Source organism: Colossoma macropomum, unplaced genomic scaffold, assembly GCF_904425465.1.
Source record: "Colossoma macropomum unplaced genomic scaffold, Colossoma_macropomum, whole genome shotgun sequence".
Lineage (NCBI taxonomy): Eukaryota > Metazoa > Chordata > Actinopteri > Characiformes > Serrasalmidae > Colossoma > Colossoma macropomum.
In genome coordinates this window covers 20,828,511-20,852,709 of record NW_023494798.1, presented here as the reverse complement: position 1 = coordinate 20,852,709, position 24,199 = coordinate 20,828,511, and the positions used below count along the sequence as shown (strand labels likewise).

Here is a 24,199-nt window from a genome sequence, read left to right as displayed (position 1 = left end):
CTGTCAAATCTGTGAGGACTGAGAGAACTTGAGAACTTTCAGATTCACAGCTCATCGCTTTTCCCTGTTTTTTTCTCAATGCTAGTTTTCTGGTCAGTTATGAAGAAGGTGCATCTGTTGAAAAATCCACATTAAGACAACAAATTTACACGTTGCCTTTTTTGTCATCCGTCTTTATAAGACCAGACATATCGCCGCGTCCCAAACCACACTTCTGTACTTCACACACTACGCTAATGAATGCACTTCTAATGGTATATGCGCTATTTTCACACACTATTTAGTGTGCTAGTATGCGGTTTGGGACGGGGCGGAAAAGTCCAAGTAGGACGAGTCCTATATCTTACGTTGGTCTGTCCTCCAGTCCTATGAGTGGCGCTGTTTTGCACGCACTCGCCCATCTGACGTGAAAAAGAAGTAAGCGGATGATGACTTCCGCTCGGACAAAACATGTCAGCCTTGTAAGAAAACGTGACTGTTTACGGTCAGCGCTGTGGACGGATTTTGACACCAAACCTACCTGTTATATTTGTTTCCAAAACGGTCTGATTTGCATTTAAGCAGTGCACTCAGCAGAGCGAGGCACTTTGGCTGGCTGGCCGCTGTAGCCGGCCCGCCGTTAGCGAGCCAGGTTAAGAAACTTGTGAAGTTCAGCTCGGAGGGGTCCGGCTTTTCTGAGTGGTCTGCAGTTTTAATAAAGTCCGTGTTAATCTGAGCAGAATGTCAGCAGCGACCTTATTTGTGTCGAACTTGCCCGCCTCGGCGAGCAGTGAGCGTCTGGAGGAGCTGTTCTCTGAAGTGGGACCTGTGAAGCGCTGCTTCGTGGTCAAAGATAAAGGTAAGTTCAGTCAGTTCAGGTGATCTTGGGGAGTGTAGCTGCATTCTGGTGTGGGGACCATGATGAGGGGGTGAGCCTAGCGAAAGTGGAGCATTTTTAGCAAAGGGTACATGATAAAAGCTATATGCTGATGTATTTTGTGCGTTTTCACACACCTCGCAAATCTGAATGTGCTACAACTGTATTGAATAGTCATTTAAGTCTTACAGACTCCGGAGCTCAGGCACCATCTTTCATTTAAAATGATCAGATTAAGTGGACAGTGTTATAGGCGTATTAAAAAAAGCTTAGTTGTCTACTGTCAGTGCAGTGGTGGCCTACATAGATAAAATATATATATATATATATATATATATATATATCTAAACAACTACAAACGACACTGACTTCTTTATTTAAAAAATAAGTTATTTTAAAAGGAAGACTTCAGCAGATTCCATGCTCTCACAAGAAAGTGCGGCTGACGTTCCTCCAGTCTCTGTTTACACCTTTGCTAACTTCTTTCCTTCTGCTGTCTCTCCATTAATCCATTTGCAGTTTTTGACTCTTGTCTTCCTTTATGCTGACTTTTGTCTGTCTGTCCTGTCTGCCTTTCCCCATCTGTTCTGGTTAAGATGCTCATTTCTGACAAATTCTGTGTTAAGTGTTGCTGAGACAGGTTTATATGCAACATGATTCCACACAGGAGCTTATTAATGTAAAGCATGTATGGACCCAAGTCAGCTACACTTGTTCAGAGTTAATGTCTGCAGACATCTTTTCACCACACCACAACGTCAGTAAGGCAGGCTACCATTAGAAACCTAATGTTGATACCTACAAACATCTTATATAAATACATGGGTAGGCCTGTTATTAGATATCCTAGCTTGAATACATTGATTGAACTGTCACATATTATTGGTCACGTTAGCTTTAAAAATTGTAATTAGAAAAAATGAACATATGTAGCACTATGACATTAAACATGTCTTAAATTTACCTAAAACCATTTTACCATTTTCTAAATGATATTTAGAAAAGGTGCTTAAAACCCACTTTGTCAAGCAAATATAATTCATTATATATCTGTTGCTCTTCACTGGCCTATAAATTGTCTTTTAACAATGCAAAGGAAATTCTTTATTTGATTTTTCCTGCTTTTATATTTTTATGAATAAGAAAAGTATTGGTTTGTCAGTCCACTAACCCTGTTCTTGGTGGAATCAGGCTAATTTCAAATTATGACCACACCCACAATGATGATGTCAGCACAGTGAATACTGATGCTGAATGACAAACATGATAATTATTCATGATAGTTATAGTTGATTGGCTCTCTGATAAAATAACAAGCAGATATTCAGCATAAGTGGAAAAAGACATAAATACAAATGAAATTATGATCAAGTTAGCAGTTATAGAGCGCTATTCAAAGCAAGTGTTAAAGAGTGTACTAAAGTTATATATGGTTTAAAGATGAAGAATGGAAGTGACATGGCAGGAAATGCTTTTTTACCAGATGAGAAAAAGGTGTTCCTCCTGGATAGTGAATGTGCTTTATGTCCTCTGTCTTTCTTCCCATCAGATTCAGAAAAATGCCGTGGAATTGGATACGTTACATATGCCATGGGAGAGGATGCCGAAAGAGCACTGAAAGAAATAAATAAGTATGATGGACACAAAATATCTGTAGTGTTGGCAAAGAAAAAGCTTCGTGATAAAAAGAAAAGAAAAGAAAATAAAGGTATGCATTATGTGTAGTGGTCACACGTGTACTTTTTCTTTTAGTTCTTATGTTAAACTGGAGTCTAATGTCTTTTGTAATATTTACGCAGATCTGCAAGAAACAGAAAGTCCCAAGGAAGCACCAGAAAAGAAAAGTCATCAAAAGGCTAAAGGCGTAAAGAAGAATAAGATGAAGGCCAGGCTTATAATCAGAAATCTTAGTTTTAAAGTAAGTGGATATGAGCAGATAACATTCCTACCAGATTTTACATTAGCTTTTGTGGAATTAACATACATTGGTAGTCTTTTCCCACTTTAAATAGATTATTTGGTGAAATGGTGAATGTTTTACATTATCTTTGTGTTCCACCAAGATTGTTCATAGTTTAATTTGTGGCTTTGTCTGCTTTTTCAGTGTTCTGAAGCTGAGCTCAAGGAAGCTTTCTCAAAATTTGGGACAGTCCTGGATGTCAATATCCCTTTAAAACCAGGTAAAACTCAAGGTCCAAAGCTGGGACAGATTTTAGCAGCAGTGGTGTGGTGATCTACTGCTGTTGTTGATTTTAACAGCCATTCATGTTCTTGATAGATTTACTGTCATGATTGTCATGATTTACTGAACTCAGGCAGCAGTGTCTGGCTGCAAAAAGGTGGCTGTACAATGTACTATTTTTTTTGCAGATGGGAAGAAACGAGGCTTCGCTTTTGTCCAGTTTAAAAACATGCTTGAAGCAGGAAAAGCACTAGCAGATATGAACCTGAAAGAAATTAAAGGTGAGTCTTTCTCCCTGCTAAAATGCCCCCTCCCTGTTGTCACTATTAAAGTAATGCCTTTATCAGAACTCTCTAGTCTGACTTCACTGTTTGTCTCCAGTTTAGTTCTCTAGTATAACATCATCCTTTTTCTTCATTCCCACTTTCCACAGATAGGCAGATTGCTGTAGACTGGGCTGTGGCTAAAGACAAGTTTGTGACTACTCAGTTAGGAGCAGCATCAGGTACACAATCATTTTCATTGTTTTGCTCAATGCAGATGTTAACTAACCTTTTTAAATGTGAAACTGAGTACAGTTTGGATGTTGCAGTGAGTGGAAAGGACAAAAACGAGAGTTCAAAGGAAGCAGGAGTCGGTGAAGACTCAGACGTAGAGGATGAGCCTCCGGCGAAAAAGTACAAGCATGTATTTTTGCTCAGTTACAAAACTGTAACACAAGTGTTACATTTATGAGTGTGTGAGAGTTATGAGAGTGTTGTGTGTGTGTGTGTGTGTTTTTTTTTTTTTTATTGTTGTGTCTAATTTCCTGATGTGCTTTGCAGATGGTCTTTAGTACTCCTAGCATCATCCCTGTTGCTGTTGACACTGTCCAATTTTGTCGCTTCAGAAAGTTTGCAGTGCATCACTGCTTTTGGAGATATGTGAATGAATGACAGCCCAGTTGTCTGATAAATAGTGTTTTATGGCCAGATCCAAAGCACAGCAAGAGGAGGATGAGCAGAGTGAGTCTCCATCAGAGGATGATGAGGATGAAGATGAGGACCATAAAGACAGTGAAGGTGAAGAGAATGGTGGTGAATCTCAGCAGGCAGACAGTGATAACAGTTGCCCTGCATCAGATGACGACGATGATGATGATGATGATGATGATGACGACGACGATGATGACAGTGATGATGCTGACGACGATGATGAAAATGGTATGGTTTATTCCTTAAGAAATACAATATCCTTGACAATCTGTTTGTTTTTTTGCTTATATTTTAATGGTTTGTTTATGTCTTTCTCCAGCTCAACGGAAGAAAAAGAAAGCAAAGAACTCCCTTCCTTCAGATGTGAATGAGGGAAGAACTGTTTTTATCAGGTATCAGTAAACACCTATGCCAAGTAAGAATCCACAACAATCTAGCAATCAGAGTCAAAGAGTTTGTTCCACGCACCTGTAACTAACTGAGTTTTAATAGTCTCACAAGCCCAACTTCTGCGTAAATTCAGAGTCTAGTTTCATCAGTAAATGTGACGAGGAACCGCCTGCGTCGACAGGAAGGGGATATTTGATGGACATGCAAAACAACCAAACCATTTTTTATAGGGACAAGTGATTGACAAAACCGCAAACAGACCTGCGGCAAACAAACCATTGTGGCCATCATAGCCACGATTCGGCAATAATTAGTTCTAAATAGTCTTTATTCGTTGCAATGAAATGCAAACATGGATGTAAACAGATTGCTGTAAAGTAGATTCAAAATGTTAATTGCAGCAAGAACAGCAGAATACAGGAGAAAAAAATCTTTTAGGAAATAATGTGTTTTCCACTTAGGTCTGGTTTTCAGTAGATGAAAATGTTTATGTTTTTAGTAGACAATCTTATTCAGAGAGGCTTAGTTGGTGCTAGAATATTCGTTTCTTGCATATTTTAGTGTTTTCCTGCTCTCACAGACTCACTTTAACTCTGGAAGATTTTGTTAGTTCACCGAGAAGTTTGATCAGGTGTGCTGGAGCAGTGAAAATACTAAATTTACACTAAAATTATAGGGTTCTACAGGACCATGGTTAGCACGCTTATGTGTTGTAAAAATGTAATACGTTTAGAGCGTCTGTAGCTGAGAATGCGGTTTAAATAATGTTTTTTTTTTCCAGACCTCATTATTATTAATATTATCATTAATATTATCATCATCATTATTATTATTATTATTATTATTTAAACACATGTATGTGTGCTGTTGCTCTGACAGTTAGTGAATAAGATTTCTATCCATTTTTGCATTTGCATGGTTTGGAGTATAACTAAAGACACCTCCACTTGCTATGCAGTGTCAAATTCCACATTGCTTTGTGTCCGGTGTTTAAGGAGAAACCTCTCTCTCTTTCTCTCTGATTCTCTCTCCTTTTCTATTTATTTCTCTTCTTTTATCTTTCCCTTCAGAAACCTGTCATTTGACTCGGAGGAGGAAGGGATAGAAGAAATTCTCTTACAGTTTGGAGAACTGAACTATGTGCGGGTGGTACTACATCCTGAAACGGGACATTCAAAAGGTTAGTGCTGCTCTCTTGCAGAGTTTTTACATCTACCTCTTGTATCTGCACTAAAAACCTGAAAAACACAGTTTCATACTCGGTTAGAGATTCTTGTCTAGATTGTCCCAAACTGTTTGCTACGCTGTTAAGCTAACCTCTGTTTGTCTTCCTTACTGTCTCTTGTTGTATGTCCAGGCTGTGCCTTTGTGCAGTTCAAATCTAAAGAGGCAGCAGAGAAATGCCTAGCAGCAGCACAGAATGACTCTGAGGTGAGTTTGTATTAATTTACTTTTGATACAGAGTTCCTGCCAATCCTTAAGAAGTCTTATAAAATTCTTAAAGTAAACTGAAAATTGAGGGTCATAAATAGGTAACACATTTTTTTTATTATTATTATAGGTCTTAAGTTTAGAAATGTCTTATCATTTTTAGTAAGTCAGGCATCAGATAAAATAAGCCTGGTCCAGTTCTAAACTTTAGCTTCTTTTTGCACTCTTTTTACTCCTCTGTTGTTGAGGTGCCATACATGGATATAACTTTTGTTTTCTGCTATCAAAACTATTTTGTAAATACACTCCCACAAGGTTTTTCACCCACAAGTTGTGACTGGTTGAAAATGAGACTATTGTGGAAACAGTTTGCTTTATCGTCTGGCTTTAATCCAGCGTTAGCAGAAACATAGTGTTCAAAACCAAGACAAAGGAGCAGGTGCTTTGGCATTTTAGAGCATTATGTCATAGCGTGTGTCATATAAGCATTAAGTCGTAGTATATTCATGACCCTATAGAATAATTATTTTGGGTAAGTAGTCAAATAAAACAAAGCTATCAGGTCAGAGTGCATTATGCACATATGAAAAATGTATTTTCACTTTAATGAAGGCCAGTCAGATCTGACCATATAAAGCACACTAAGAAGTGGTCATTCAGAAAAAGCCAGCTTAAAAGAGATATATGGACATATCAGTCCATAGTGTCTTATTGTGCACATATTAAAAAAAAAAGGTTTATTGTAGTATTATTTGGCAGAGTAGTATAATATTGCCTAAATTGTGCAGGTATAGCAGTTTTTAAAGCATATAGGTCTATCCGTGTTTTTAACCAGTCACTAAATACACACAAATTCATGTCGTATTGAAGTGTGTGCATAATGTGGTGGAAGTGGTATTATTTTTTGCTGTGTCGTAGCCTTAAAGTATTACAAATTTAAAAAAATGTGTGTTGCAACCGTGTTGGACCACAGCTGATCTGAGCGGTTCTGGCACCGGCTGGGTTCATGTGCTGAATTCTGGCTAAGTCATGTTCTTTGTGTTCCAGACAGGTGGAGTGAGGGTTGATGGGAGGAAGCTGAATATTGTGTTGGCAGTGAGCAGAGATGACGCTGCCAAACTGAAGACCAAGAAAGTGAAAACTCACAAAGGCTCCAGGAACCTCTACCTTGCCAGAGAAGGCTGTGAGTGAAACCAGTAATGCACTCTACAGCCCAGTGACTAAGAAGTAGCCTTTAACACTGCTGTTTCAGGATGACTGCCAACAGCACATCATCGTAGAGCTCTGTATTAACCATGACATTTTTACTAGTAGTGCACTGATGTGTTATTTGCAGATGAGGGAAAATGTAGTCATCAGTATCCATTTTGGTTTCAGCAGAGGACAACAGAACTGCAGAATTTGTAACATGTAGAGCAAAGAGGATCACTGAAGATTATATACAGTGTTAATGTAATTCAGCATTTGAATTGAATCAAATCTGTTCTGTGTAGTCGAAAGAATATTAAGACACCTAACGATAGCAGCTAGCATCTTTGAGTCACTGCACATCTTACATGAATTATAGTGTGAACACATTTTCACTTAATTCAAATGTAGTTGATCTGTTGATGTCCAAATTCTGGTTCTTTAGATTAGCGCTAGACTTACAAGGCTGATGTTGATAATGGATGCTAGAAGCCAGTAGTCACCCAGATTAATAAATACATTCCCAAAACGTGACTTAACCTGCTCAAAATGCATCCAGGTCTTCATTCAGGTTGCACAGACTTGTTGATGTGGATTAAAATAATTAGTATGACTTACTGAAAACTATAAAAGTGCACAAAATTTTAGCCAAACGTTGTCATCACCCATTTTCGAGTTTTGACTCCCCCTGCAAAATCTGGTTCCCTTTGCATGTAGTCATATAGATGCTCGATTACATTTGTGATATGTTTTACTATTTTTATGCGGGACAAAATCGATTCTTAGATGCATTGCGATGCAGACGTGGGCGATTCATAAATGTCAAAAATCGATTTTCTAAATACTTGGAAGTGGGTAAGTGCGGCGCCCGGACAGTCTGTGGCGGCACATAACAAAAACGCAACCGGATGAGGGAGAAATCCGACCGGTTCCCTCTGCATTAAAAGCCAGGTCAGGTCAGGAGTCACAACACAAATGATAAGAAGAGCCATTTTGTCCTTTCAACAAAAATCAAACCACCTTGGGAGCCACAACATTTATGTCCAGTATGTGATAATGTGCTAGTTTAGGCTAAAAATATAAACGAAAACGCGGACATACTCTACTCTGCTTTAAACTTCAGGTATAGCTGCTTTTCTTCCATCTCTGCCAAAAAACTTTTCCTCAAAAGTTGAATAGTTTCTTGTAAAATGTCTCTCAGCTTTCGGCTGTTTTACGAGGCTGAAGTCGCTTCTTATTCTCCAGCTTCTTGCTGAACTTTCCGGTTCCACCTTAAATTCTGACTGAGGCGCCGAATGTAAAAGCGGCACCATTTAAGGTGGAACGGGAAAATTAGAGAAGCGACTTCATCTTCGCAGCTTCGCATCTTTTAGTTAGTGTTTGACAGTCTCTCGTTGCAGATTTAACGTACCAGGAAACCAACTGCGCTGCTTATAAATGCGAATAAGTCCATTCGTCTCCAAATGTTCGTCTGTCTTTCTCTTTTCCTTTTTCGTTCGCTACTAGCTCGGCAAAACCTCGTTGCTAGGTGACCTGCAGTCTTTCGCGCCCCCCCATCACGAAACCAAAACCGAAGTAATGAAATCCCTAAAGAGTATATAATGTGCCGCGTGGTCATCCATTACCACTTATCTTATTTCACCGTAACAGTGCATTTTATCGCAGAAGAGTGGCGGCAGCGTCTCCAAACAAGAGCAGTGAATGAGAGCCTTCTAGTTCACTTGCCACATCACTTTCATTTGTTTTATTAATAAAAGATATTGGACATAAATGCATTATGGATCATTACAAATACTTTTTTTTAAAACTATAAAGTCCTCAGACAGTAAGAAAATAGAAATCATGTATAGAAAAAAAAGATGCATCGAGATGGATCGATAATCGTTTTATAATCACATCGCAGCCCTCTGAATCGTAATCGAATCGAATCGTGAGGTGCCTAGAGATTCCCACCCCTATAATTCAGTATTATCAGTTGTTTATAAAAGGAATCAACAGAAATCACGATTTGGGTGACTAACTTCTTGTGTACGTTAGTTACATTAGTCTTGTAGCTCCAGCGCAAAACTAAATAAGCAAACTTTGAGCACAAGACATGTCTTGTCTGATCTATTTTTTTATTTTTTACTGAACATTCTTTAATTATTATATATCATCATAGGCCCAGAAATTCCTTATCAGTGCATTTGTAATTTTTACTCATGTAAACCACTGTTGCTTCTGTCTTTTCTCCTCATTTTTTTCTCTACATCCAGTGATTCGAGCTGGAACCAAAGCAGCAGAAGGAGTGTCTGATTTTGATATGGCAAAGAGGACAAGGGTAAGTTGAGCCAACTCTTATGAAATACTACATAATATCAAAGCTATGGGTTTTGTGCAGTTTCTATGCTGAACCAAAAATCTTTTAATACACTTGCTATAAGCAGCCCTGCAAATGATTATTATCACCTGTTTTTAAGCATTGTGGTTGTTCTGTGTGTGCGTTCATCAGTTTGAGGAGCTGAAGAGAGCGAAGTTGAAGGATGTCAACATCTTTGTGTCCCAGACACGGTTGTGTGTTCATAATCTGCCTAAGAGCGTAGACCGCCAACGTCTCCTCCGGCTCTGCCTCTCCGCTGCAGGGGGAGGCAAGCGGGTCCGGATTACTGAGGTACAAAGGTCCATCTCACACACACACAGGTTCCTCATCAAACATGTTGATAATCAGTCTTTGATTTAGTTAACATCTGAAACACTGGATCAAGACCCCAGAGTGTCACTCAACGAATGCAGCAGTGTGGTCCACTGTTTTCTTGCATCAACACTAGATGGCAGTACCAGTTTAAGCTGGCACAACACAGGTTTATGAACTGAGTTTTATGAGCCCATAGACTTTGTTAGCAATCATCAGTGCTGGTTTTGTTTTACCCAGATGTATATTTATGAAAATAAAGACTTACTCCTTTTGCACTCTCTTTCTCTCTCTCTCAGTGTCATGTGATGTATGACAGGAAGCCAGTGCGTGGTCAGGTAATGGGGAAGTCGCTAGGTTATGGCTTTGTGGAGTTTAAGGAGCACGAGCATGCCCTCCAGGCCCTGCGTCACCTTAACAACAACCCCAACATCTTCAGTGCTAACAAGGTCAGCCTGGTGCTCAAGGTCATGTAATTTTCTATGCACTAATGCTTCGCTTTCATTTATAGCAGGTAGTGGAAAAATGCATTGCTACAGTATAATTAGGTCATCTAAAATTGACATGCTTATGTGGTTTCTGAAGCTACGTTGCATGCCATAAGGGCGGCAGCCGTAAGTTGATGTAGTCGATGACATCAATGCTGAAAATGTGTTGACATCAATATTTTAAACTGACACTATTTTTTTTATTATTATTTTTGAGTTTACCTTTTTGATTTCTTAAACACTTCAATCATGGCAGCTGCAGCATCCGACTCTGTGGCAAAAGAGGTTTCTAAAAGTTTCCAAAGACTCAAGATGTGAGAGTATGTCAAATTAGCACAAAACAAAAAGGTGGTTTGTACACTGCAAAGTTTCAATGGCATATCACTTGCACAGCGCACAAGCACCTAAGAAGGAAACATACAGGCGATATTCTGAATGATAGACTGCCAGAAAAAGCAAAACCACCAAAAGTGTTGTCTATTCATGTTTATTAATGTTCGCATTGGAATTGATAAGATGTTCCTTATCTAATTATTTTATTTCTGCAATTATTTTATGCCTATTTCTTTGTTTAGGAAATGTCATAATTAGAATTTTTGGAGGAAAATGTTAAGATTAATTGACTAATCGGTAAAATAGTCGATAGATTAATCGATAGAAAAGCAGTCATTAATGGCAGCTCTACATAGCATTATCTATTATAAAATTTACAAATGTAAGTGGACAAAGTTTTCTCTGTTGTTGTAGATACCAGTATGTCATACAGTGTCAGAAGTCAAATACGCGAGTCTATGTGATGTTACTTAAACATTCAGCGCCGATTTGGTGTGATATTAGGTGTACAATTTGACCGTGCAAGCTACTTTAGTCTCCTATTCATCAAACTTGTCTTGGCTGGTCAACTACATTTGCTAACGAAAGCGCCAACACAAATTTAGTTGATGATTCAAATCTGAAGTTGAGCTCCTAGCACTGAAAGGATAGAAAGGCTGAATTAAACCTGTTCTGTGGTGTTTTGGACCTGTAGCCTGATCAGCTAACTTAACACCAGCTTAGCAAGCAGGCTGCAGACTAGAGGTGGGCAATATGATGATATGTTATCCTTATCATGATAGATTATGTCACAGTATACTTTTCTGAGCATATGATGGATATTGTCAGTAGTTAAAAGAACTCTGACCAACTGCATAATTAAAAAAAAAAAAACATAATTAGGCCTGTTTAACTGAATATGGTTTATCCAGTTTGTAAAAAAAATGGATAAAATGGATTATTATTATTATTCTTATTATTCTTATTGTTATTATTTTATTTTATTTTTTTGTGGCACTACAGGTTGTATTTTGTCTGTTACAACTTTATTAAACAAAATGTTGTGATGCATATCATGTATCATGAAAAATTTAGAAAATTGTGATATAATATTTTTGCCATATCACCCACCTCTACCACAGACCCAAACCGTGGGGTACCCGTTTGACTCTGACTGACTTGAGTAAGTGTAGTTAAGCCTGAATTATACTTCTGCAGTAGTGTGTCGCACACCTTCCTAGTAGGCACATCTCTCATTTAAGTGTATTGATAGTAGTGCTGGGCAATATGACCTCAAATCAATATCACGATTAATTGTTTATTTTACCTCAATTACGATCAATTAATCGATTATTATTTTGTTTGTTTGTTTTTTTTTCCCCTCATAGTTCACTGACAAGGTTTGTGCTGTAAATTTGTTCTGCATATCTTAATGTAAATCGTCTCAACAGCCAGATCGGAATTCACGCGACTTTTACGTCAATCCAACTCGACATTCATCATAATTTATCCAATTATCCAAAATACTTCCGTGTTTGAAGAGATTTTAAAAGAAATGTCCGAACGCGGCCGGAGGAGAGCGAGGCTGCAGCGTCAAAGAACAGTTAAAAGCCTGAAAGCAAAATCTGAGGAATCCGAGGACGCGAACCAATACAGCGGGCTCGAACAAATTCTGGGTGATGAGCCCAGCTGTCAGTTAGTGAAGCTTCATGTTCGCTCCTGTGATGCTGGCGAAGATGAAACTGAAAGCTCCAGGAGCGACTGGTGTTTGTTCATAGTCATGATTGTTTACCTCTAAAGTCGCATACAGATCACATTTAAAAGATTTTGTAAACAGCCAAACAAAAAACATTTGATTTGGTGAGAAAATCAGATTTGGGACACTTTTACCTGCTTTGTGAACATAGCCTTAGCTTCCATGTTGCAGAGTGGACATGGTGGAGTCACGTGACTACATGCGCGGTAGTAAGTTTTTAAGGGGGACAGTATGTGAACACACAAAGTGGGGAAAGGATTAACACATTAAAAAAAAAAATGAAATAATCAACATTAGATTATGTCGGTTAGAGGTTCTGAATGTTGGTTTCGATTACTTTTCGATTAATCGTCCAGCCCTAATTGATAGAGGTCTCATTCAATAATCTAACCTGCACAGCAAATCTGCCTTCAGATTCAGGTGCACGCAGATGTGCTGCCACGCCACACAAGCCGCGCTTGTGTATTTTAGCGAACATACCTCCGCGGCAGTTACAGTCCATCAGGTATAAACCTAGCTTTCGAGTGAAAACCAATATCGAACATGTTCTGTGGTGTGTGTAGCTTTTAGCTATGCTGATCTACAGTCTTGTAGAGGTTTAGAGGTGAGTCTTTTTGAGGTTTTTCCTGCCTCTGATTTTTCCCCTCTTTCTGTCACATCAGTGAGGTCACACACCCACAATATGATATTTATGAAATACGCATGAGTGGAATATATATTTATTTAGCTGTTCAGACAAGAAATGCTTGGCACATCGTATTTTTTAAATAGCATCCAGGCTATTTCCCAGAGTGGTGCAACTATATCCTACATTGAAAATTTGTTCTCTGCTTGCTTGCTAATCTGTAACTGTATGGGTCATTTCTCTGAACAGAAGGTGTGTTCGCAATTGAGACATTTTCTCAGAAGTCAGTTTATTTATGCCCTTATCAGTCTGATCGACACATTACACAAACCCAAACATTCCCCTGTTTTTTTTTTTCCTCTCTGTTGAAGTAACTTCTTGAGAACAAGGTGAATCGTTACCCTTGGCACTTTCTCATCATGTCTCATTTGCTAAACTAATGAGGAAGACTGTTTGTCCTGGAACCACAGCTGGACTGTCGCAACAGTGTTGGTGATGTGTTTTCTTGCTGAAATGATGTCTTCACATGTACAGTATGAGTGTGCTTTATGGAATGATGTCTTTCCTTTGCATGAATGTCCGGCGTGTCCTGGTGATCTGTCCAGAGGCCCATCGTGGAGTTCTCTTTGGAGGACACCAGGAAGTTAAAGCTGAAGGCCATGCGATTGCAGAAGAGCAAGGTAAAACTTGACTCTGGGGCTGAGAAGGTGAGCGTGATTTTCAGCAGTATCATTATCAGCATTTGCATCTAAAAGAACCCACCATGTTGGATCTAGCCCTACAGGGTGGACTTGTATTGCTTGTGTGCGAAATTCTGTTATCAGATTTCACCCTGTAGTCATTGCCTTTTGATAGTATTGTGAGGGCATGTTGGCTTATATATGTTTAAAAAAAGAGCCACTTTGCTGTGCCACTTTCTTTTTAATCAATATCTGCTGCTCCTTTCTCCATTTACCCATTTCTGCATGACAGATAATGTGGTAAGAGAAGTCTGCTTAAACCAGAGAAATAAACATGCTCGTATTTCTGCTCAGAAATTTGAGCTTTTTCTTGCTCATAGTTAAGTAGTTTTTGGTATGGTTTGATTGTTTTTTCTATAGGTTTAATACATCATATATATATATATATTTATTTATTTATTTTTTTTTTTTTTTTTGGGGGGTGTGAATCTCTAGGCACCTCACGATTCGATTCGATTATGATTCAGAGGGCTGCGATGCAATTATAAAACGATTATCGATGCATCTTTTTTTTCTATATAGCATTTATATTTTCTCACTGTGTGAGCTCAAGTTTCGAGTTCAAGTTTCAAGTTTATTTGTCACTTGCACAACATATCAGTACATTTATGCATTGAAATGCTTGTGGTGAGGCTCAGCTAATCACTTTACAGAAAGTAAATAAGTAAAAATAAAAATACAAGAAAAAACAAATTATATTAAATATACACAAAATATACACAAAATATACATAGAATATAGAGACAATATACATTTTAAAGTGACGAAGTGACTCGGTGGTGTTGTTATTTAAAGTGACTTGGTACTTTTAAAGCAAAGTATTTGTAATGATCCATAATGAATTTACTTCCAATACGTTTTTTAATAAAACAAATGGAAGTGATGTGGCAAGTGAACTAGAAGGCTCTCATTCACTGCTCTTGTTTGGAGCACGAGAAGCTGCTTAAAATGCGATAAAATGCACAGTTACAGTGAAATAAGATCCAGTGGTTATGGTTGTCCACGCAGCACATGTTACAGCTATTCTACCCGTTTTCTTTAGTGATTTTATCACTTCGGTTTTGGTCTCATTGTAGAGACGGGGGGATCGCTGTGTTAGTAAAATATCTTCTAGACGGGTCGTGTGCAACGTAGCGCAAAAGCCCTGTTTCGCAACGACTGAGAACCCGGCGTGCAGACTGCAGGTCACATAGCAGTGATGCGTTATTCGCATTTATAAGCAGCGCAGTTGGTTTCCTGATGCGTTTAGTCTGCAACAAGAGACTGTGAAACACTAAAAAGTGGCAAAGCTGAAGTCGCTTCTCTTTCGAATTCTCCCGTTCCACCTTAAATGGTGCCGCATTTACATTCGGCGCCTCAGTTAGAATTTAAGGTGGAACAGGAAAATTCGAACAAGAAGCTGGAGAATAAGAAGCGACTTCAGCCTCATAAAACAGTCAAACGTTGAGAGACATTTAACTGATCTACTTCTGAGGAAAAGTTTTCTGGCGGAGATGGGAGGAAAGCGGCTATAGCTGAGCTAAAGCTTAAAGCAGAGCGAAGTAAATCTGCGTTTTTGTTTATATTGTTTAGTTTATACTAGGACATTAACACATACTTAGACATACTGGACATTAAATGTTGTGGCTCCCAAGTTGGTTTGATTTTTTTGTTGAAAGGACAAAATGTTATCATTTGTGTTGTGACTCCTGATCTAACCTGTCTTAATGCAGAGGGAGCCGCTCGGATTTCTCGCTCATCCAGTAGTGTTTTTGTTATGTGCCGCCACAGACTGTCCGGGCGCTGCACTTCCGCATTTGCAAGTCCCGCCTTTTGCGTTCCGTCAACATTATGGTATAAATTAAATATTTAGAAAATCGATTTTTGACATTTGTGAATCGATTCAGAATCGTTCACATCCGCATCGCGATACATCTAAGAATAGTTTTTTATGTTTTGATGTGTGTGTGTGTGTATGTATGTATGTATGTATGTGTGTGTGTGTGTATATATATATATATATATATATATATATATATATATATATACACACACACACACACACACACACACACACACACACACACACACACGCGCGCGCGCACGCACACACACACACGCGCGCGCGCACGCACACACACACTATAAATCGCCCAGCTTAAGTTTTAAAGGCCTTTAGATTCAATTTCAATCTTAAATTTTAATTTTGGAATTAGAACAGACATGTCATTTGATTTATATTTTAATTTATTTATTCGTTTAAAAAAAAGTACATCACGTCATTTGAACAATATTGAACAACATTGAACAATAGAGTTGTTTGTGTGACGCAGGTTACTTGCTGCTGGAGTATTATACTTAAACCCATTTCACACCAGATGCCTCACGTCACGCATGTTATTCCAGAACCACTCCATGACGCTTGGAATTTTACATCAGACACAACACATGCGTTGCAAAGCAAGAGCGGTTGCTGTTTATGTTGCGTTTTCACGTTATGTTAATGTCTGTATTGTCGGTTTATTACGTAAACAAACTTTACATAGATCACATAAAGAGATCACCAATAAAATCTTGACCAACTGCCGTGACTGTTGCTGGCTTTCTTACCAAGTGATGTCGCTCTACATCTTCACAACATTAACTTACTCAAAGGATTTCAGTCAACCTGTCAAAGAGTTAAAAAGAGATTGTTGATTTGTTTATTAGCCTAGATTGTATATTACAGCATAGACATTGCATTTATCTACTGTTTCTGCATAGAAACTACTAGCATGCTACGTGCGGTACACTAAAGAAATAGACCCAAAGTGTATTTTTGCTTGACTTGACAGCACTTAATAATAATAATAATAATAATAATAATAATAATAATAATAATAATAATTATTATTATTTCAAAGTGCAGCATTAATAATATACACCTTAGATATGTACAGTATTAGTTTAACTGTTTAGATTTCTAAGTGGTGATGGAAATAATCAATCTCCATTATCCACTGATCCACAGAATCAGTCGCTAAAAGCTGGAAAACAGGAAGGAGGAAGCAAGCAGCCTCAGCAGAAGTCTCCTGGTAAGGGTAAAGCTGCAGCACAGCAGACAGGTGGGGCCAAGACAAACATGGAGTATAAAAAGGGAGTCCAGAGTGGTCACTACTCAGGTTTCAGAACCACGCCAGAAGTGGAACATGTTGAACTACAAGACGGCAAAAAACGGCAGAAGGTTCTTCCTATGCCTTCACACAGAGGTCCAAAGATCAGGTACTGATTTGGTTTCACCATCTTTGCTAGAATTTGAAGGAAGAGTGTAATTTCAATTAACAGTGAGAATTGTGCATGTAAACTGGACTGACCTGTGTCCATCTCCCTGTCTGGAACAGGCAAAGGGATAAAGGCAAGCAGCCTGTTCAGTCCAAGAAGGTGAAGAAAGGACCCAGCAGAAAGGATAGAAAAGTGTTTTCTCTGGCAAAACCTAACCAAAATAAGAAACAGGTGAACACATTTTTGTGCATCTGACATGTAGCCATATAGGTGTTTACAGCTCAGCATGTCATTGAGTAACACAGTTTATATTTACACAATAACGGGTGTACTGGTATTTCTTTGCTTCAGTCGAGAGTAGGGTATGAAAATTTTGTGGCTGATGTCAATACTGATTTTAAGGGGGCTAAAAATTCTGATAACCGATAATATCTGCCAGTATAATTTTACATACATATTTTAGATTTTAAGGTAAACAGTGCTTTACTGACAGATTGTCAATTCTCTGTTGTCACAGTCTTAAAGACCATGTAAAGTAAATTCAGAGATTTGTTTCTAAACAGGTTCTACATGTTAGAAAATAATTTCTAAAGACGTGACACTATGTAGTACTTAATTGTGAAGTTAGACTGTTAAACTTTTTCATCGTATTTATGTTCAGGATTTTTTGGGCGGGCTTGAAACTGAGGCTCAATGGCTGTGTTTACATGCAAAGATTTTTGCCAGATTGATTGAATACATTCCGATTATAGATTATGACTGGGGTGTTTATATGCACACTCTACTCAGTCTGATAGAAATCTCCATCTCCGCACTACAAGTAATCCAATCCAAATTTACGCATATGCGTAGAGTACCACTTACTGTAGATGTTACTATGACAACGAGCATCTCGTGAGTCTAGTCAGAGTGAGACGAGCAGTAGTAAACAGTGCTTTTGCTTTTTTTATTGCTTTAAAATTATGGCAGACCCAGGAAAACGTACTTCGCATGTACTTATCAAAAAGGGGCGAGAGGAAGACGTCATGTTCTGAGACACGTAAGCTGGACATCAGTCCCATCGTCGTCTTTTAAAGTTCAAAGCATAAACTTTGTCTCCTCTGCAGACCAGTTTCTGCTCCCGCCATGTTGAACGATATAAACTTTTGCTATGATGTGACACATGCGCAGAACAGACTGAATGCAGGTGTTTACATGGTTATTATTCTTCTATTTAACAAATTATTTACAGGGTTACCCACCTTGTTCAATCGGATAGAAATTGTATTCTGATTGGCCTCAGTCAGACTAGTCTGTTCTGATTGCGGTGTATACATGGCTGTATTGTATTCCGATTAAGCTATTAGTCGGGTTATTAGCAGATTATTAGGTTAATGATGGCTAATGATGCACTGGCGCCATACTTAGCATGTCCCCTCCCCTAATACTATAACAGTAGAAAAACTAGAGCACAGTGTTTCTCCCCCTCGATTGCAAAATGTTTTGTTTCATGTTGTTTACCGATAGCCTAACTTTACTTGGGTAGATTGTGCCAGTCAGTACCTATTGCTGACTTGCATAAATAAGAGGGGCTGTGGTGGCTGTACAGTCCAATAAAGCTACTAACAGAGCATCCATTTTTTAGGTCGTATTGGTGTGAGAGAAGCTGCATTGCAGTTACACACCAGCAAATACAAAGCTCAAGTCTTGAGAGAGGGCTGTACCTTTCCCACGATTGGGTGTGGTTTCAGTGCCTCAGTGGACACGCCCCCAGCATCTCAGAGCAGAGAATACTGCTTATGTTTTCATGATGTCGAAATCTAATTTTATGTACTTGGCGATTTGCCGATGACTTTGGCCGAGTTTTCTGTTGTGCAACAAACTCGGATTACGTTTTTATTACTGCTTCACATGAACTTTAAGTAATACTAATACTGTAGCACTCAGGGTGAAGCTACCCAGAATGATTTTGATTAAAAAAAAATAAATAAACTTTAAAAGAAAAATACTGGGCAACTCAACTCTTGAGAATTATCCGTTAATTATAGGCTTTGTTTTTGACAAAACTTACAAAACCACAGGTCGTCAATTTCAGCCAATATTGAATATCATGAGCCAACTGATGTATCAGCCCCATTGCAGTTCCAACAGACTGGAAATATGTTGAAGAATTAGAAGAATGCAGTGTAGAAATGTGTTTTATTAATAGAGAAAGTGATAAGTAAATTATTCTAGTGTCTTGGCTACCAAGCAAAGTGATTTTAACTTTGTCCTGTTTCAGAGTGCCAAACCAGTGAAGAAAAAGTTCTGGAACAAAGACAAGGACCACTTTGAAAACCTGGTGGAGCAGTACAAGAACAAGCTCATGGGTGCCTCGAGCTCTAAGGGTTCACTCGTCAAAAAGAGCAAATGGTTCAGCTGAGAATGTGTGTGTGAATGAGCACATGCTAGTGGAGGACTGAATATGTTTTACTTGGCATCTCTGGAATGATGCATTTTATATGAAAGATGATTTTTGTTATGTCATTGTTTCTTACTTAACCAGTCATTTTGCTCTTTGTGAACAGTCCTTCTGGTACGTTACCAGCAATATTGTCTACCTGGTTGATAAAACTATGGCAAATAAATATTTAGGTAAACAAAATGAGTTTACTGGCATCATTCACCCTTTGACCAAAACATGTAATGTAATCTGAGAAACTGCTGCCACTTTCAAAGTTACACTTTACAAACCAGTATTACATCATATTGTCCCAGATGAGTTCACAAACATTACCATCCCGGAGAATTGATCAATATTTACTCTGCTGGAGCTAAACACGTCTTTTTTGTCATTCTTTCATTCATTTTAGTTCTTGCGAAAAAGAGAAATACTTGCTCTTTATATTCTAAGCTGTCTGGTACCTGACAAAACACGTTTATTTTAGATCTGCATTTAAAAAAAAAAACATTTGCTTTTAAGACAGTCTTCCATTAATCATATTTTACATTATGGACCACTCTCCCTTAGGCCATTAAAGGAATGGGTCCCTGAAAAATCTGATTTACGGTTTTCACAGTGTCCTAAGTTTGCTTTTCAGGTTTTGCAGTGGAGCTACATGGGTGATATTACAGAAGCCTGAATAGAATAGAATAGAATAGATTTAGTGTGACATGGACTCCCATTACTTACTAACAGCATTAACCTTGTAACTGCAGTGCAAAATTTGGAAGCAGACTTTGGACACTAAACATGTATTGGTGGGTCAGCTCCATTTAGAATATAGGTGCAAATTATTATTAAATTTTTAAATATTATTATTATTATTGATTTTTTTTTTTACCCAACAACAGAATGGGTTGTTTGCTGCATTATTAGCCAGCCAGGTGGATATACAGTTGTATGTAAAAGTTTATACACCCCTGGTCAGATGACCTGTTCTGAAAGTGAAGTGAAAACAATTAACAGATCCTCTACAGGAGACAAACTTGTGAAGGCAATTGTCTGCAAATTTTAGGGCACAGTTTCTATTTGTTGAGTTTAACATACTGAAAACAGTTAAAACGTGCCATAACTTTCACACAGGCCACATTTTATGTTTCATTTATGTTATTTTCAGCAATGAAACAATAATTGTGCATTAAAATGTGTGTTTCTGTAGACAATGTTATTTTCACTTAAAACATCAACAAAACGTGGATTGACCAGGGGTGCACAAACTACTGTACCGTGTAAATATTTGCAAATAGGATGGGTTTGTTATATTGTTGGCCGTAGGAAAGTAAAGATCACAAGCAAACAATTATGACTTATAATTTTGTATTTTATTTCAGTGAGGTTTTTAGTTATGAATATACAAAAAATACACATTTTTAAAACTGACATCATTTACAATAAATAATTTACAGTCGCAAAAAACCTTATGTATCTCACCCTAATAAACTATTTACAGAAGACATATGATCAAAGTGCAGGATCCATAGTTCATATATGCTGGTGTTCCAGAGAGGGGGAGCGAGGATTTGTGCTTCCCAGCATGATCGGTCATAGGTCTTCTGGTAAGATTGTGTGACATCACTAAGCATGCTTGGCTGGTGGTGAGGTCAGCGCACTTCCTGTGTGAGCGTGTGTGCGCATGTGCGGATTGGAATGCCTTGCAGATTCTTTGCCCTTACAGTTTCAATGGCCACTAAAATCCTAAGCTTAAGACATTTAAAATACATATACAAGTACATTTTTGTATACATCTCAAAACATTTGTGTAAAAAAGCAGTTCTTTGGTCTTATAAATATGTTTATAAATAAATACGATAAATACTATAATAAAATAGTGGACAGCAGGGAGATGCAGGCTTTTAGCAGGTTTTCAGCTGGTCTAGGTTTCGTACAAGTTTTTGTAAGTATTTTTGCAGTCTGTCCAGAGCCACATGGCCCAGTGTGATGTAGTATGTTCCATTGTCCTTCAGGAAGGCCTCCAGGCTCTTCTCGGTGCCTGTTTTCCTCTGGGTGCACTGCAGGGAGCTCATCCTCTTCTCCAGGTAGCCCTGCAGTGTGGACACATCGCTGTGCAGCTGGCTCACGTGGCCTTTGGGTAGGCTGTGCAGGACCTTCTGGAAGGCGTTGAGGGTCTCCACCATGGAACTCAGGCCTTCAACGGGCTTATCGGACAGCAGCTCAGGGAGAAACTCAGGACCGTCCAGGACCACCTTACCCAATATCTGCATCTGTGGGAGAAAAAAAGCAGCTCAAACAAAGCTTCTTCACAGTTCACTCCGAAAAAAAATATTCACAACATACTTTTTGTATTATTACTATTAGTAATAATTGTATGTATTGTATGTATTATTTTAGTTTATGCACTTAGTTATAGTATATATTTGTGAACAGTTAAATGAGTGGTGTAACTAGGATTTTGTGAACCCCAGTGCAAAAAAAAATGTCCCCTCATGTGAATGTGGTTTGCTGGAATAGAGTATGTAATTCGCTATTATTGATGTTTTTAGAGTTATAAGTAATGAATTTATCGTATTGTGAAGTGTCCATTTGAAAATAGTTACTATGCATGAGACGCCTTATGAATTAGAGGGAGCAGTTGATAAACTGCTGAGGCACAATACACTGCAAAAGTCAGAGACCACCCCTCATTATTTTAATTTCCAGTCAAAAGGATCATTAAGATATAAGATAGGCTAATCCACTTTCATAAGAAAGGAGAAAGTCAAATGAAATTGAGTGAACAAAAAGGAGTTTACAAAACTGAAGATCAAAAAATGATTAAAATAGGAAGAGCAAAATAGGACTCAACAACAACGTGAGACCTGGAAGACCCCTAAAACTGTCACCATCAGATTAACAGTATGTGAAGCTCTTATCTTTGAGAGAGAGGAGAAGATCAAGCTCCACTCTTGCTTCAGATGTGAGAAGTCTCAATGCTGAGGATCTGACAGTATCACGGTCAAGAAGCCAGTACAGACAAAATAGAAAAAGACCAAGGAAAAGAAAGTTTACGAATCAATCAAAGAAGCTGCTGTTGTTCTCAGAGCAATGGACTGGCCACCCCAGAGTCCAGACCTCAACATCATTGAATGTTTTTGGGATTACTTGGATTGTGAGAAGCAGAAAATCCAGCCAACGTCTAAGACTGAACTTGGAAGGAAAAATTTCCCTGCAGATTTCTGTGAAAAGCGGAGAGCAAGTCTCCCCAAAATAATGGAAGCTGTAATAAAAGCAAACGATCTATTATATTTGGTTGTTAAATGGTTTACACTGAGAAAAACATGTAGTTAAAAGCTGTTTTGACTGGAAATTAAATAAATGTACGTTGGTCTGAAACTTCTGCACAGCACCATATGTTGTTAAGAAATGAGATTTTTCTGTGAGTTGTTCATGCCAATTGTTCACAGTGTGACTGCCTCCTTTGCCACCAATAGATACACCACTGAGTTAGACATGTTTGTGTATTTTTTAGCATAATAGCATCAAATCCTGACCTAAATGCACTTAGTACAATGATGCAAAGAATTATTTGTCCTTGAAATCTTTTTATAGAATTTCTTTTTCTTAACACACTTACCCAACCGTAATTCTAGCTCTTTTGGCTTTAGGTAATAATAACATGCATTACCTCATCTTTGTGCCTCTGGATTCTGGAGCTGATGTTTTCAGCCTGCAGTTTGACATAGTTTTTCACAGCATCTGGAGGGAGAGGAAGTCCGTGGCCGAGAGTGAACATGCTGACTACACAGGAGCAAAGCAGAGCTGGGAATGAGTGCATACTTTCTTCTTGTGTCAGTGGCTGTGTGCCTGTCCAGCAGTGCAACAGTACCTGCAAGAACACAAACAGTGCTTTAACATCTATTTCCTGCTGTGTGCTGTGGATGGGAGATGGAAAGATCTTGAAAAGTTATTGGTATGTTGAATTGCTGAAACAATAAATGAAATGAATATCATTCTAATATCTAGATTGACAGTTACAAATTACGCTTATATATTCTGTCCAATTTTTTTTTTTACAAACATCCAAAGTTATTTTATTTATAATTAACTTGTGAATGATTGATATAGAGATTTAACAACAGTGAAAAAGATGACTACACTTTCACTTCAGCGTCTTGATTTCAACAAATATCAGCATACCAGGCTGTTGACTTGTGGTTTGAATTCCGTAATATTTGGTAATTCTGTTTTCTGTTACTGGTGTCTCATCTGTCAATATTTGATTTTCAAAATCTGTCAAAGGACAGTCTGGTCCTGAACAAATAGTTATTACGTAATGCCTGTACAGCTGCCTGTTCCAACACTAATCCAACACTGTGTTTCCCCGAATTTGGTTGCAATGATTAGACTGCAATATAATTGCAAAATAATTAAATCACATTATTTTGATCAGATCTAAGCACTGGATACTAATTCTATATCAAAGTAAAGTAACCGTGTAGAGTCCTAGGTAATATCTACAGCATACAGTAGAGCTGTACAGAGAGAGGGAGGTCTTACCTTTAGGTGAGAGAGCTGTGTCATGCTTAGGCTCCATCAGTGCTGGGGCTTTATAGTTGATAGCTGTTGACTCACCAGTGAATCACCTCAGGCTTTCCGGCCCTACTGTCCCAGAGCAGAGAAGGGGAAGGGGACAACACCCCCACCCTCACACCAAACACATCAAACCCCCACACACTTTCAGCGCACACTCATACCCGTGCACTTTTAATACACTATATTCAGTTCACTGACTAGTGTATGCAGTGCGTAAGAGATGGGTACTACCTCATTTTTTTAAACTTTCTAAAATAAAGCAGGGGCAGAAGATGTGATGATTTCCAATGTGTCAATGAATTATAATCCTGCAAGAAGCAGAGATTATGTAGCATGAATTTTGACTAGTTAACGG

General features: G+C 38.3%; 2 protein-coding genes across 4 annotated transcripts; one reads left to right on the top strand and one right to left on the bottom strand.

Annotated features, from left to right (window-relative positions):
• The first annotated feature begins 408 nt into the window (after positions 1 to 408).
• rbm28 (RNA binding motif protein 28) lies at positions 409 to 19,470 on the top strand. Of its 3 annotated transcripts, none has more exons than XM_036585230.1 (19): positions 409 to 838; positions 2,406 to 2,564; positions 2,656 to 2,774; positions 2,961 to 3,036; positions 3,227 to 3,319; positions 3,472 to 3,543; positions 3,631 to 3,721; positions 4,011 to 4,240; positions 4,332 to 4,404; positions 5,473 to 5,582; positions 5,760 to 5,833; positions 6,881 to 7,016; positions 9,277 to 9,341; positions 9,513 to 9,671; positions 9,992 to 10,141; positions 13,479 to 13,553; positions 16,603 to 16,853; positions 16,973 to 17,084; positions 19,114 to 19,470. In XM_036585230.1, the coding sequence occupies exons 1-19, from the start codon at positions 721 to 723 to the stop codon at positions 19,252 to 19,254; spliced, it is 2,304 nt and encodes a 767-aa protein (XP_036441123.1). In that variant the 5' UTR covers positions 409 to 720; the 3' UTR covers positions 19,255 to 19,470. The 3 variants fall into 3 exon arrangements, with proteins under 3 accessions (XP_036441123.1, XP_036441121.1, XP_036441122.1); XM_036585228.1 differs by having other exon boundaries at positions 13,479 to 13,580; XM_036585229.1 differs by having other exon boundaries at positions 413 to 838; positions 3,631 to 3,715; positions 13,479 to 13,580.
• Positions 19,471 to 20,614: 1,144 nt separating this feature from the next.
• On the bottom strand, positions 20,615 to 23,974 carry lepa (leptin a). Its single transcript, XM_036585665.1, has 3 exons — positions 23,809 to 23,974; positions 22,937 to 23,137; positions 20,615 to 21,536 (listed from the first exon to the last, which is right to left on the bottom strand). Exons 1-3 carry the CDS (start codon positions 23,830 to 23,832, stop codon positions 21,168 to 21,170), a joined length of 594 nt encoding a protein of 197 aa, XP_036441558.1. The 5' UTR covers positions 23,833 to 23,974; the 3' UTR covers positions 20,615 to 21,167.
• Positions 23,975 to 24,199: the final 225 nt, after the last annotated feature.